We start from the raw sequence: 12,562 nt of genomic DNA, 5'->3' as shown, positions 1-12,562 counted from the left end.
CATGCACAAGTATACACAATCCAAAGTGGACGGTGTTGTTTCTCTGCGTCATATAATATACGTAAGTATATGCATAATTCTGTGTATTTATTTTTTTTATTTATTACGTATGTTTGTATGTCATATTTATGTAGTGTACTTTGGAGGGGGTGACCCTTTGAGAGCTGTATGCAACAAAATTTCATTTTAATGTATGCTGATTAGTGTACATTCAGAGAGACAATAACGTTATTCTATTCTATTCTATTCTATTCTATTCTATTCTATTCTATTCTATTCTATTCTATTCTATTCTATTCTATTCTTTTTTCTTATTCTATCCTATTCTATTCTCTCATACTATTCTATTCTATTCTATTCTATTCTATTCTATTCTATTCTATTCTATTCTATTCTATTCTATTCTATTCTATTCTATTCTTTTTTCTTATTCTATTCTATTCTCTCATTCTATTCTATTCTATTCTATTCTATTCTATTCTATTCTATTCTATTCTATTCTATTCTATTCTATTCTATTCTATTCTATTCTATTCTATTCTATTCTATTCTTTTTTCTTATTCTATTCTATTCTCTCATTCTATTCTATTCTATTCTATTCTATTCTATTCTATTCTATTCTATTCTATTCTATTCTATTCTATTCTATTCTATTCTAGTGGACAATCACTTAAATATGAGCCCCACAGTGTGCGGCAGCTGTCCAAAAAGCTAATACAATCCTTGGCTGTATAAACAGAGGGATAGAATCAAAATCATGTGAAGTATCAGTACCACTTCATAAAGAAATGTTAGGCTGAATTGTGGTCAAGGATTACTTGTACTTTCATTTCTCGTCTTCTCTTTCAGCATGCTTCCCAAAATTGTGAATAAGTTTTTGGATTCTACACTCGCGAAAGTCATGCCGGGTGTGGTAAGTCTGGGGGCTTTATGACGGTAGAACCACAGACCTGGAAGGATGGGGTGGGGGCCAGGGACCTGTTTTTTTTTATTCCATTTATATCCCGCCCTTCTCCGAAGACTCAGGGCGGCTTACAAGCTTAGTAGTAGCCTTCATTCTATGTATATGCCTGCTTATTAGGGCTTTCACACACACACCCCAAGCGGCATTATTACAAAGTCAGCTTAATTGCCCCCAACAATCTGGGTCCTCCTTTTACCTACCTTGGAAGGATGGAAGGCTGAGTCAACCTTGAGCCTGGTGGGACGCGAACCTGCACTAATGGCAGGCAGCTGGTGTTACTTAAGGAGGCATCAGCCCACTGCTCCACCAAGGCTCATATGTTTGCTTCCCGCCAGTCCACCTGTCCCATAGGTTAGGCAGGAGAGACACACTTCAGATCCCATCGAGTAATTCCAGGTGCATACAAACAGACCCTTGCTGGCAGAGTTCAAGCTAGCTACTTTGGTAACGTTTGATAAAGCCTGAGTAAGGCCACAGCCGGAATGCTGCGTCCAGTTTTGGCCACCACATTACAAAAAAAAAGATGTTGAAACTTTGGAAAAAGTGCAGAGAAGAGCAACAAAAACGATTAGGGGACTGGAGGCTAAAATATACAAAGAACAGTTGCAGGGATTGGTTATGGCCAGTCTAGAGAAAAGAAGGACTTGGAGGGACATGATAGCAATATCCCACTATTTGAGGGGCTGCCCCAAAGAAGAGGGAGTCAAGCTATTCTCCAAAGGACCTGAGGGCAGGACAAGAAGCAACGGATGGAAACTAATCAGGGAGAGAAGTAACCTAGTAGAATGGCTTTCCTCCAGAAGTTGTGGATGCTCCATCACTGGAAGTTTTGAAGAAGAGACTGGACAGTTGTTTGTTTGAAATGGTTTAGGGTCTCCTGATTGAGCAGGGGGTTGGACTAGAAGACCTCCAAGGTCCCTTCTAGCTCTATTCTGATTGAGTTGACTGAATTGAGTTTACTTTGTTGTTTTCTGCCTATAATACAGGAATAGAATAGAATAGAATAGAATAGATTCGAATAGAATAGAATAGATTCGAATAGAATAGAATAGATTCGAATAGAATAGAATAGAATAGAATAGAATAGAATAGAATAGAATAGAATAGAATAGAATAGATTCGAATAGAATAGAATAGAATGGAATGGAATAGAATAGAATAGACTAAGACTGGAATAGAATAGAATAAAGAAATAAGAATAGAATAGAATAGAATAAAGAAATAAGAATAGAATAGAATAGAATAGAATAGAATAGAATAGAATAGAATAGAACAGAATAGAATAGAATAAAGAAATAAGAATAGAATAGAATAGAATAGAATAGAATAGATTCGAATAGAATAAAGAAATAAGAATAGAATAGAATAGAATAGAATAGAACAGAATAGAATAGAATAAAGAAATAAGAACAGAATAGAATAGAATAGATTCGAATAGAATAGAATAGAATAGAATAGAATAAAGAAATAAGAATAGAATAGAATAGAATAGAATAGAATAGAATAGAATAGAATAGAATAGAATAAAGAAATAAGAATAGAATAGAATAGATTCGAATAGAATAGAATAGAATAGAATAGAATAGATTCGAATAGAATAGAATAGAATAGAATAGAATGTAGGAATAAAGAATAGAATAGAATAGAATGTAATAGAATAGAATAGAATAGAATAGAATGGAATGGAATGGAATGGAATGGAATGGAATAGAATAGACTAAGACTGGAATGGAATAGAATAAAGAAATAAGAATAGAATAGAATAGAATAGAATAGAATAGAATAGAATAGAATAGAATAGAATAGAATAGAATAAAGAAATAAGAATAGAATAGAATAGAATAGAATAGAATAGAATAGAATAGAATAGAATAGAATAGAATAGAATAGAATGTAGGAATAAAGAATAGAATAGAATAGAATAGAATAGAATGGAATGGAATGGAATGGAATGGAATGGAATGGAATGGAATAGAATAGACTAAGACTGGAATGGAATAGAATAAAGAAATAAGAATAGAATAGAATAGAATAGAATAGAATAGAATAGAATAGAATAGAATAGAATAGAATAGAATAAAGAAATAAGAATAGAATAGAATAGAATAGAATAGAATAGAATAGAATAGAATAGAATAGAATAGAATAGAATAGAATAGAAGCAGAGTAGAGTAGAGCAGAGCAGAGCAGAGCTGTAAGGGACCTTGGATGTCTTCTAGTCCAGCCCCCTGCTCAAGTAGGAGAACCTACACCATCTCAGACAAGTGACTGTCTAGCCTCTTCTTAAAAATTTCCAGTGATGGAGCATGATTTCTGGTGGCAAGCTGTTCCACTGGTTAATATGTCCTCACTGTGAGGAAGTTTCTCCTTTGTTCCAGGTTGCTTCTCTCCTTGATGAGTTTCCATCCATTGTTTCCTTTCTTCCCCTCTGGTGCTTTGTAGCAGCTTCTCAAACGCTGCTATCAAGTCAATCTAGTCCTTCTTTTCTCTAGAACTAGCCACATCCTGCAACTTCATATATTTTAGTCTCCAGGCCTTTAATCATCCTAGTTGCTTTTCTCTTCACTTTATCCCAAAGTCTCAACATCTTTTCTTTTTGTAGTGCGGTGACCAGAACTGGGTTCAGGATTCCAGGGGTGGCCTTACTAAGGCTTTATAAAGTGGTACTAATACATCAGAGGTTGCATCCTCTTCATCTCTCTGGGGTCCAGCTGCAGCTATGTTCCCGGGCTCCAAAAATATTGGGGGGACTCAATGAGTTTTAGTAGACATTTGAGTGCACATCACCTTCCAAAGCTGGCTTAAAGTGCTGGCTGGCTGATGTGGTGGCATGCATGGAGGTTGCACAAGGGCAGAGAGGTGAGTCTGCACGGCTGTGTACAAGGTGGGATTTGCCACCGCTATAGTCCCCACCTGCTCCCCACACCCCCCAATGAAGATCTGTCTCAAGCCCCATTTGATCCCAGGAACCTGCTGTTCTTGTCTAATCGTGTCTCCTTTTCTGGATCCTCTGTCTTCTAGTTGTGCCCAGCAACTGACATGATCATGGAGAAAATAAAGGCATCATTTAAAACAATTCTGGGTGAGTGTCTTTGTTTCTGTCAGGCCTGCCACAACTCAAACCTCTAAACAGAAAGCTCTCCATCCATTGAGAATGGTAGAGCTTAGTAGGGATCAAGTGTATCTCAGGAGCACAAAGCCGGAACGGAGAATCGCGCGCCACAATCCCTGGGGTTTTATTCTTCCCTCCCTTAACTGTGTCCCGTTGCCCATCCCAGTGTAACCAAACAAGTTCAGGAAAGATGCTTCCCTAATGGTCAGTCCCGGCCCAGTTTGGTGTGTGGCCCCCTCCTTCTTCCAGCTGGGTGACCTTGAGGCAGCATCTCGAGGAGGTACAGCATTTACTTCCGTTTCCTCAAGCAGCCCTGCTCCACACAGTTCACGACCATCTGCCACTGCAGAGTCAGCGAAGCACAAGCAAGCCTACGGTGGCAGCTGATAGCTTCTTTTTTTAATTTAAGGGAGTTGAGCTGGGGTCGAGCTGTTCTTTCTCATGGTGACAGCCCAGAGGGCCCCATGGTCTCAGACCTGAAGGCAGGACGTGAGAAAGGAACAGGTGGCCAATGCTGGGGGCTACAGCCAACACCTTGACCTCCTGGAGGGCTACAGAAGACAGTTTGGGGATACGCTAGCACCCCAAAGTCTGAATTTTGAGTTTTTCCTACCTCTTTGTGGAGGAGACAATCTGAAGACCCCGCTCCCCCAAGTCAGCTGTTCAGTTGACCTTTGCTCTTTGCAATTGGGGTGGGGGTCCCAAAGGGCCTTTTTCAGGAGGCAACTGGACTTTCTTGTTTTTCTTTGAAGACATTTCACTTCTCATCCGAGAATCTTCTTCAGGTTCTGACTGGATGGTGGGGAATGGGAGGATTTATACTACTTGCAGACAGCTGGTCGTTTGCCTCCTTTTAGAGAGACACAGACAAGACTTCAGGTGGCCTCAGCTACCCTCTAAAAGATTGCAAATGACCAGCTCTTTGCAAGGAGTATAAATCCTTCCATTCCCCCACCATCCAGTCAGAGCTGAAGAACCTTCTTGGACGAGGTGAGAAATGTCTTCAAAGAAAAAACAAGGCAGTCCAGTTTTGTTTTTTTTAATCCCATTTATATCCTGCCCTTCTCCGAAGACTCAGGTCATTTGCCTCCTTTTAGAGAGACACAGGTCAACCTCCAGGTGGCCTCAACGACTGTCTAAAAGAATGCAAACGACCAGCTGTCTGCAAGGAGTATAAATCCTTCCATTCCCCACCATCCGGTCAGAACCTGAGGAAGCTTCTTGGATGAGAAGCGAAACCTCTTCAAACAGAAAAAGAAGAAAGACCAGCTGCCTCTTGAAAAAAACCCTTTGGGACAACCAAGACCTGGATGATGGAGAATTCTCCATGGACAATTGGTTGTCCCACTTCGGATGTCCCCTAGGATGAAATAAGAGTGTTGGATCCAGTCAACATATGGAAGACTGGATAAGCAAGCAGCTTCTTCCTAAACTTAAGCGATCTTGGTTTATTGACTCGGTGGCCAGAGATGTTCTTACGTAGAATTCAAGCAAGTTCGCTTGCTTGAAATGTTTTCTTGAACCAAAATCAGAGAATCAGTCATGAGAATCCCTAAAGGACATCTCTGGTTCTCTGCAGTGTCTTCTGGGAAGCCCAGAGTTATATCTGGTTTGAGAAACTGCTCGAAGAAACCATATTTTAACACAATGTGTATCTTTCACAGGAAAGAAACCTATTGGCAGCATCGGCTTCATTCAGTTCGAAGTGTCAGAAAAGCCGGTCGTCGTTTCAACTCACATCAGCATTAATCTCAAGGTAAGAGTGGATGGATATATTATTTATCACAACCCCAGTTTTTACCGTCGGGGGGGGGGGCACTAGGAATATCTTTTCCCCAATCAGGTCAACCAGCTCTTCTGAAAAGTCAGGAAGCATTGTTCACTTCATCTGGCAAGAAAAAAAAATGACAATGATTTTGACTCTGATAATTAGAATAATTAACCAGTGGAATGCCTGGCCTCCAGAAGCTATTCTATTCTATTCTATTCTATTCTATTCTATTCTATTCTATTCTATTCTATTCTATTCTATTCTATTCTATTCTATTCTATTCTATTCTATTCTATTCTATTCCATTCCATATTTTCTATTCTATTCTATTCTATTCTATTCTATTCTATTCTATTCTATTCTATTCTATTCTATTCTATTCTATTCCATATTTTCTATTCTATTCTATTCTATTCTATTCTATTCTATTCTATTCTATTCTATTCTATTCTATTCTATTCTATTCTATTCTATTCTATTCCATTCCATATTTTCTATTCTATTCTATTCTATTCTATTCTATTCTATTCTATTCTATTCTATTCTATTCTATTCTATTCTATTCTATTCTATTCTATTCTATTCTATTCTATTCTATTCTATTCTATTCCATTCCATATTTTCTATTCTATTCTATTCTATTCTATTCTATTCTATTCTATTCTATTCTATTCTATTCTATTCTATTCTATTCTATTCTATTCTATTCTATTCTATTCTATTCCCTCATACTATTCTATTCTATTCTATTCTATTCTATTCTATTCTATTCTATTCCATATTTTCTATTCTATTCTATTCTATTCTATTCTATTCTATTCTATTCTATTCTATTCTATTCTATTCTATTCTATTCTATTCTATTCTATTCTATTCTATTCTATTCCATATTTTCTATTCTATTCTATTCTATTCTATTCTATTCTATTCTATTCTATTCTATTCTATTCTATTCTATTCTATTCTATTCTATTCTATTCTATTCTATTCTATTCTATTCTATTCTATTCTATTCCATTCTGCCTCAGGACATGGTGGATGTACACCGAAGATTCCTAACCAAAAAGTCAACATTCTAGGGCTACTTCCCAACAGTTATATGCAACATAAAGAGTTCTTCATTAGCTTAGCATGGGAAGTGACCTCAGCCACTAACTCTTGACAAGTCTTCCTTTGCATAGTTTGGACATGGCCTTCTGTCCTGCTCAAAGGGTCAGAGTAGATGGAGTCAGCTGGGCCTCCTGGTGTCGACAAAATCCTATTGACCTTCCAATGGGTGTCTGGTTGAATGAGAAAGCAGGTTCCCTTAGATCAGGGGTAGGCAACCTTGGCCCCTTCATGACTGGTGGACTTCAACTCCCAGAATTCCTGAGCCAGCCATGCTGAGGAGAAAGAGAGAGGTTTCCAAGCTGAGCCATGCTGGCTGAGGAATTCTGGGAGTTGAAGTCCACAAGTCATGAGGGGGCCATAGTTCCCCCATGCTGGCTCAGGAATTCTGGGAGTTGAAGTCCACGAGTCATGAGGGGGCCATAGTTCCCCCATGCTGGCTCAGGAATTCTGGGAGTTGAAGTCCACGAGTCATGAAGGGGCCATAGTTCCCCCATGCTGGCTCAGGAATTCTGGGAGTTGAAGTCCACGAGTCATGAGGGGGCCATAGTTCCCCCATGCTGGCTCAGGAATTCTGGGAGTTGAAGTCCACGAGTCATAAAAAGAGCCAAGGTTGCCTACCCCTGCCTTAGATGGTCTCGGGAATCTGGGAGCCAGACAATCAAAGGCAGGAGGTCAAATGTCCAGTAGGCAGAAGCTGATGTCCCAGCACTTACTCCTCCTACCCCAAACCTTACTTTCACTGGCCAGAGGCAGGGAAGCAATAAACAGAATTGCGAAGGGATGAGATTCGGACTCCTTTCCGGCCATCAACCTAGGACTGCATGGCAGGCTTTGGTCTCAGGTGGAGGGCAGGTGCCCATGAAACTGTAAGTAGGGATGAGATGTCCAAGAACAGGACCATGTTTGGGATGAGCCCTTCCCCGTCCCATCCCGTGTGACCTTTGGAGCGCTTCAGATGCTTTTGGAACAATGACGCTGGCATTTCTGCTTGCTTTTCTAGCTTATAGTAGAGAAGAAAAACGGGGAGGTCATACACGTCGAATGTGATCCGCTCCCGGATAACCTGCCAGCCAAAGAAGGGAAAACGGTGGCTTTCTATCTGCCAGCAAGTGCGCTCCATGCTCTGATGATCTTGTACCAGCCCCACCTCAACACTCCGCTCACCAAAGTGAAGGTGGGTGAAGAAGCCCCTTCGGATCCGCTGAGACGTGGCCTTTCCCTCCTAGGCTCTGCCTGTTGGGAGGCTGAGTCTCAGCCTGGGGTTCAGGAGAGCAAACCAAAGAGGGAGGGAGGGAGGGAGGGAGGGAGGAAGTTTGATCTTCAGGAGAGAAAAAAGGAAGGAAGGGAGGGAGGGAGGGAGGGAGAAAGGAAGGGAGGGAGGGAGGGAGGGAAGGAAGAAGGAGGGAGAGAGGAAGCGAGAAAGGGAGGGGGAGGGAAGGAGGGAGGGAAGGAAGAAGGAAGGAAGGAAGGGAGAAAGGGAGGGAGGGAGAGAAGGAAGGGAGGGAGGGAGGGAGGGAGAAAGGAAGGGAGGGAGGGAGAAAGGAAGGGAGGGAGGGAAGGAGGGAGGGAAGGAAGGAAGGGAGAAAGGAAGGAAGGGAAGGGAAGGGAGGGAGGGAGGGAGGAAGTTTGATCTTCAGGAGAGAAAAAAGGAAGGAAGGGAGGGAAGGAAGGGAGAGAGGAAGGGAGAAAGGAAGGGAGGGAGGGAAGGAAGGGAGAGAGGAAGGGAGAAAGGGAGGGGGAGGGAGGGAGGGAGAGAAGGAAGGGAGGAATGGAGGGAGGGAAGGAAGGAAGGGAGAAAGGAAGGAAGGGAAGGGAAGGGAGGGAGGGAGGGAAGGAAGGAAGAAGGAAGGAAGGAAGGGAGAAAGGGAGGGAGGGAGGGAGGGAGAGAAGGAAGGGAGGGAGGGAGGGAAAGGAAGGGAGGAATGGAGGGAGGGAAGGAAGGAAGGGAGAAAGGAAGGAAGGGAAGGGAAGGGAAGGGAGGGAGGGAGGGAAGGAAGGGAAGGGAAGGGAGGGAGGGAGGGAAGGAAGGAAGAAGGAAGGAAGGAAGGGAGAGAAGGAAGGGAGGAAGGAAGTAAGGGAAGGGAAGGGAGGGAGGGAGGGAAGGAAGGAAGGAAGGATTCGGAGACAAGAGTATGGAAACTTCTCCAGCCAACCATTCTCAGCGCTGAGCCCAGAGGGATCCACTCTCAGGGCCACCAATGGACTGTGGTTCCTTTCAATTCAGAGAGATTAAGATTAAGGTTAAGGTCCTGGTGGAACTCTGAAACGAAGGTTTTACCTTTAGTAATGCAGGTGATCCTCGACTCACAGTGGTTCACTTAGTGACCATTTGAAGTTGCAACGGCAGCAAAAAAGTGACCTAGGATCGTCTTTCACACTTACGATCTCCAGGGTCAAAATTCAGATGCTCAGCAACTGACTCCTGTTTACGACGGTTTTGCAGCATCCCAAAGGGAGTCACGCGATCCCCTTTTGTGACCATCTGACAAGCAAAATCAACGGGGGAAGCCAGATTCGCTTAGTGACTGGGTTCCTAACTTAACAGCTGCAGTGATTTGCTTAACAACGGTGGCAGGAAAGGGAGTAGAATGGGGCAAACCTCCCCTAACAAATGTCTCATTTGGCAACAGAAATGTTGGGCTGAATTGTGTCGTAAGTCGAGGACCACCTGTAACGGCAGGTCTTTCACCAATCCAGATTTTGAAGAAAGGAATGGGTGCATTGGTAACACCTAGTTACTGCAGTCACGTTGTTTGTGGTTGATTTTTATGGGAAGTAAGCCTTGCCTACCATGGGGTTCAAGGCCATTGTTTGCAATTCTGGCCTCCTTTTTGCTACTAATGTATTTATCTCCTTCTCTCTCTCTCTCTCTCTCTCTCTCTCTCTCTTGCTTAGGGTTCCGTTCCAACCTCTGACCACCTCAAAAAAATGTTGCCAGGTGTAAGTTCCTCCTGCTTTTGGGATGGTGGTAGGGGGCCTCGGCTAAGCAGCTTGCTTAGCACTCCAGGATGCTATCCTGGACATGTTATTTCTATGGGAAATAGATAGATAGATAGATAGATAGATAGATAGATAGATAGATAGATAGATAGATAGATACAGATAGAGATAATAATGATAAATATAGATGATAGATAGACACAGACTTAGATAGATAGAAAGATAGATTGAACTTGAACAGTGGGCACTATCTAACAAAATGAAATTCAATGGTGAAAAAAGTAAGTTTCTACATTTAGGCAGGAAAAATCAAATGCAGAGGTATAGTATAGGTGGTACTTTGCTCAATAGTAGTAACTGTGAGAGGGATCTCGGAGTCTTAGTAGACAATCACTTCAATAGGAGCCAGCCGTGTGCTGCAGCTGCCAAAAAAGCCAACACAGTGCTAGGCTGCATTAACAGAGGGATAGCATCAAGAAGGGATAGCATCAAGATCAAGTGAAGTACTTTACAATGCTTTGGTAAGGCCACACCTGGAATACTGCATCCAGTTTTGGTCACCATGATGTAAAAAGATGATAGATGATAGATAGATAGATAGATAGATAGATAGATAGATAGATAGATAGATAGATAGATAGATAGATATGGATGGATAGATATGGATGGATAGATACAGATAGAGATAATAATGATAAAATATAGATGATAGATAGACACAGACATAGATAGATAGATAGATAGATAGATAGATAGATTAGATAGATAGACAGACAGACAGACAGACAGACAGACAGACAGATAGATAGATATGGATGGATAGATAGATGGATAAAGATAGAAGTAATAGATAATGATAGATAAATATAGATGATAGATAGATAGATAAATAGATCTAGATGATAGATAAATAATAGATAGATGATAAATAGATAGATGATGGATATAGATAGATAGATACAGAGATGATAATGATAGATAAATATAGATAATAATAATAATAATGATAATGATAAATGATAATAATAATAATAATAATAATAATAATAATTAATAATAATAATAATAATAATAATTAGTTGGAAAGGGACCTTGGAGGTCATCTAGTCCAACCTCCTGCTAAGGCAGGAAACCCTATACCATTTCAGACAAATGGCTGTCAGATGATAGATAGATAGACAGATAGATGAATAGATAATGATAGATAGATATGGATGGATAGATAGATAGATAGATAGAGGTAATAGATAATGATAGATAAATATAGATGATAGATAGACAGATAGATATAGATGGATAGAAATAGATGATAGATAAATAATAGATAGAAAGATGATAGATAGATACAGAGATAATAGATAATGATAGATAGAGATGATAGATAGAGATAGATGATAGATAATGATAGATAGATGATAGATAAATAATGATAGATAGATAGATGATAAGATATAGATAGATACAGATAGATAACTGTATAATAGATAATGGTAGATAAATATAGATGATAAATAGATAGATGGACAGGCAGACAGACAGGCAGACAGAAGTTCTCCTGGAATCATGACTCAGGAGGGAGGGGGAGGGGGAGGAGGAGGAGGAGGAGGAGGAAGATGACTGTGGGGTCCTTGGTGCTCCCTGAACTAGGATGTTTTCTCGAAGATGTTTCATGATCAGACTAGGGAACAAATGCCCTTGGGCCGGAAAGAGATCGCTCTTCACAAGCGCTGGCCATCTTGTGCTTGTTCAAAAGACAAGACCTTTGCTTGGCTTTTAAGAACCTTCCTTTTTTTTTTTTTTTAGCAAAGGGCTTCAGGAAGGACAAGATGCGTGTCTGGTGGGGGGGCTTCCCCTTGCTGTGCTGTCATTGTACATATCCTAGGTTTAAATGTTTTCCCCCCCCCTCCATTTTATCCAGGCTGGTCTGCCTGCTGGGAAAAAGCTGAAAATTCAAGTTACTCACAGAGAACACCCCCTGATTGCTGTGTCGTCTACGGGCGTCTCCATAACAACTCGCACCGAAGTTTCGTTCATGGACGTTAAACGTGGCAATACACTGATCTCCTTTCCAGATGGTAGATCTTCCTTTCATCTGCATCCCTTGGCCAGAGGCCAAAAGCCTTAATCTGCTTACACACCCTCACCTTCCAGAATTAATCTTTACATGAAGAAACCCCTGTTAAGGCAGAGGAAAGGCATGAATTGGGGCCCAGCTTAGAACGCACCCAAGTGTATCTCTCCACCAAGGCTGCGTCACAGAGACTTTCAAATGCCTAGATAGAGAATTAGGGAGTGTCAATTTAAGAATAGAATAGAATAGAATAGAATAGAATAGAATAGAATAGAATAGAATAGAATAGAATAGAATGGAATGGAATGGAATGGAACGGAACGGAACGGAACAGAACAGAACAGAACAGAACAGAACAGAATAGAATGGAATGGAATGGAATGGAACGGAACGGAACAGAACAGAACAGAACAGAACAGAACAGAACAGAACAGAATAGAATGGAATGGAATGGAATGGAATGGAATGGAACGGAACGGAACGGAACGGAACGGAACGGAACGGGAATAGAATAGAATAGAATAGAATAGAATAAGAAAAAAAGAATAGAATAGAATAGAATAGAATAGGAATAGAATAGAATAGAATAGAAT

At 40.9% G+C, this 12,562-nt stretch overlaps 1 protein-coding gene across 2 annotated transcripts in view; it reads left to right on the top strand.

Moving 5' to 3' along the window:
* Positions 1-12,064, top strand: part of LOC310639318 (BPI fold-containing family B member 6-like) — a 30,847-nt gene extending 18,783 nt beyond the window's left edge. Inside the window, exons 6-11 of one of the 2 annotated variants that reach the window (XM_083360948.1) lie at positions 851-914; positions 3,987-4,047; positions 5,742-5,833; positions 7,959-8,132; positions 9,854-9,898; positions 11,817-12,064. In XM_083360948.1, coding sequence (XP_083217074.1) covers positions 851-914; positions 3,987-4,047; positions 5,742-5,833; positions 7,959-8,132; positions 9,854-9,898; positions 11,817-12,023 — 643 coding nt within the window. In that variant the 3' untranslated portion in view covers positions 12,024-12,064. The remainder of the gene's footprint in view (positions 1-850; positions 915-3,986; positions 4,048-5,741; positions 5,834-7,958; positions 8,133-9,853; positions 9,899-11,816) is intronic. The other variant, XM_083360947.1, reaches the window with a different exon arrangement.
* The last annotated feature ends 498 nt before the right edge of the window (positions 12,065-12,562 follow it).

The sequence above is a fragment of the Vipera ursinii genome, assembly GCF_947247035.1.
Source record: "Vipera ursinii genome assembly, chromosome: 3".
Classification (NCBI taxonomy): domain Eukaryota; kingdom Metazoa; phylum Chordata; class Lepidosauria; order Squamata; family Viperidae; genus Vipera; species Vipera ursinii.
This window is presented reverse-complemented; position numbering and strand designations above follow the sequence as displayed.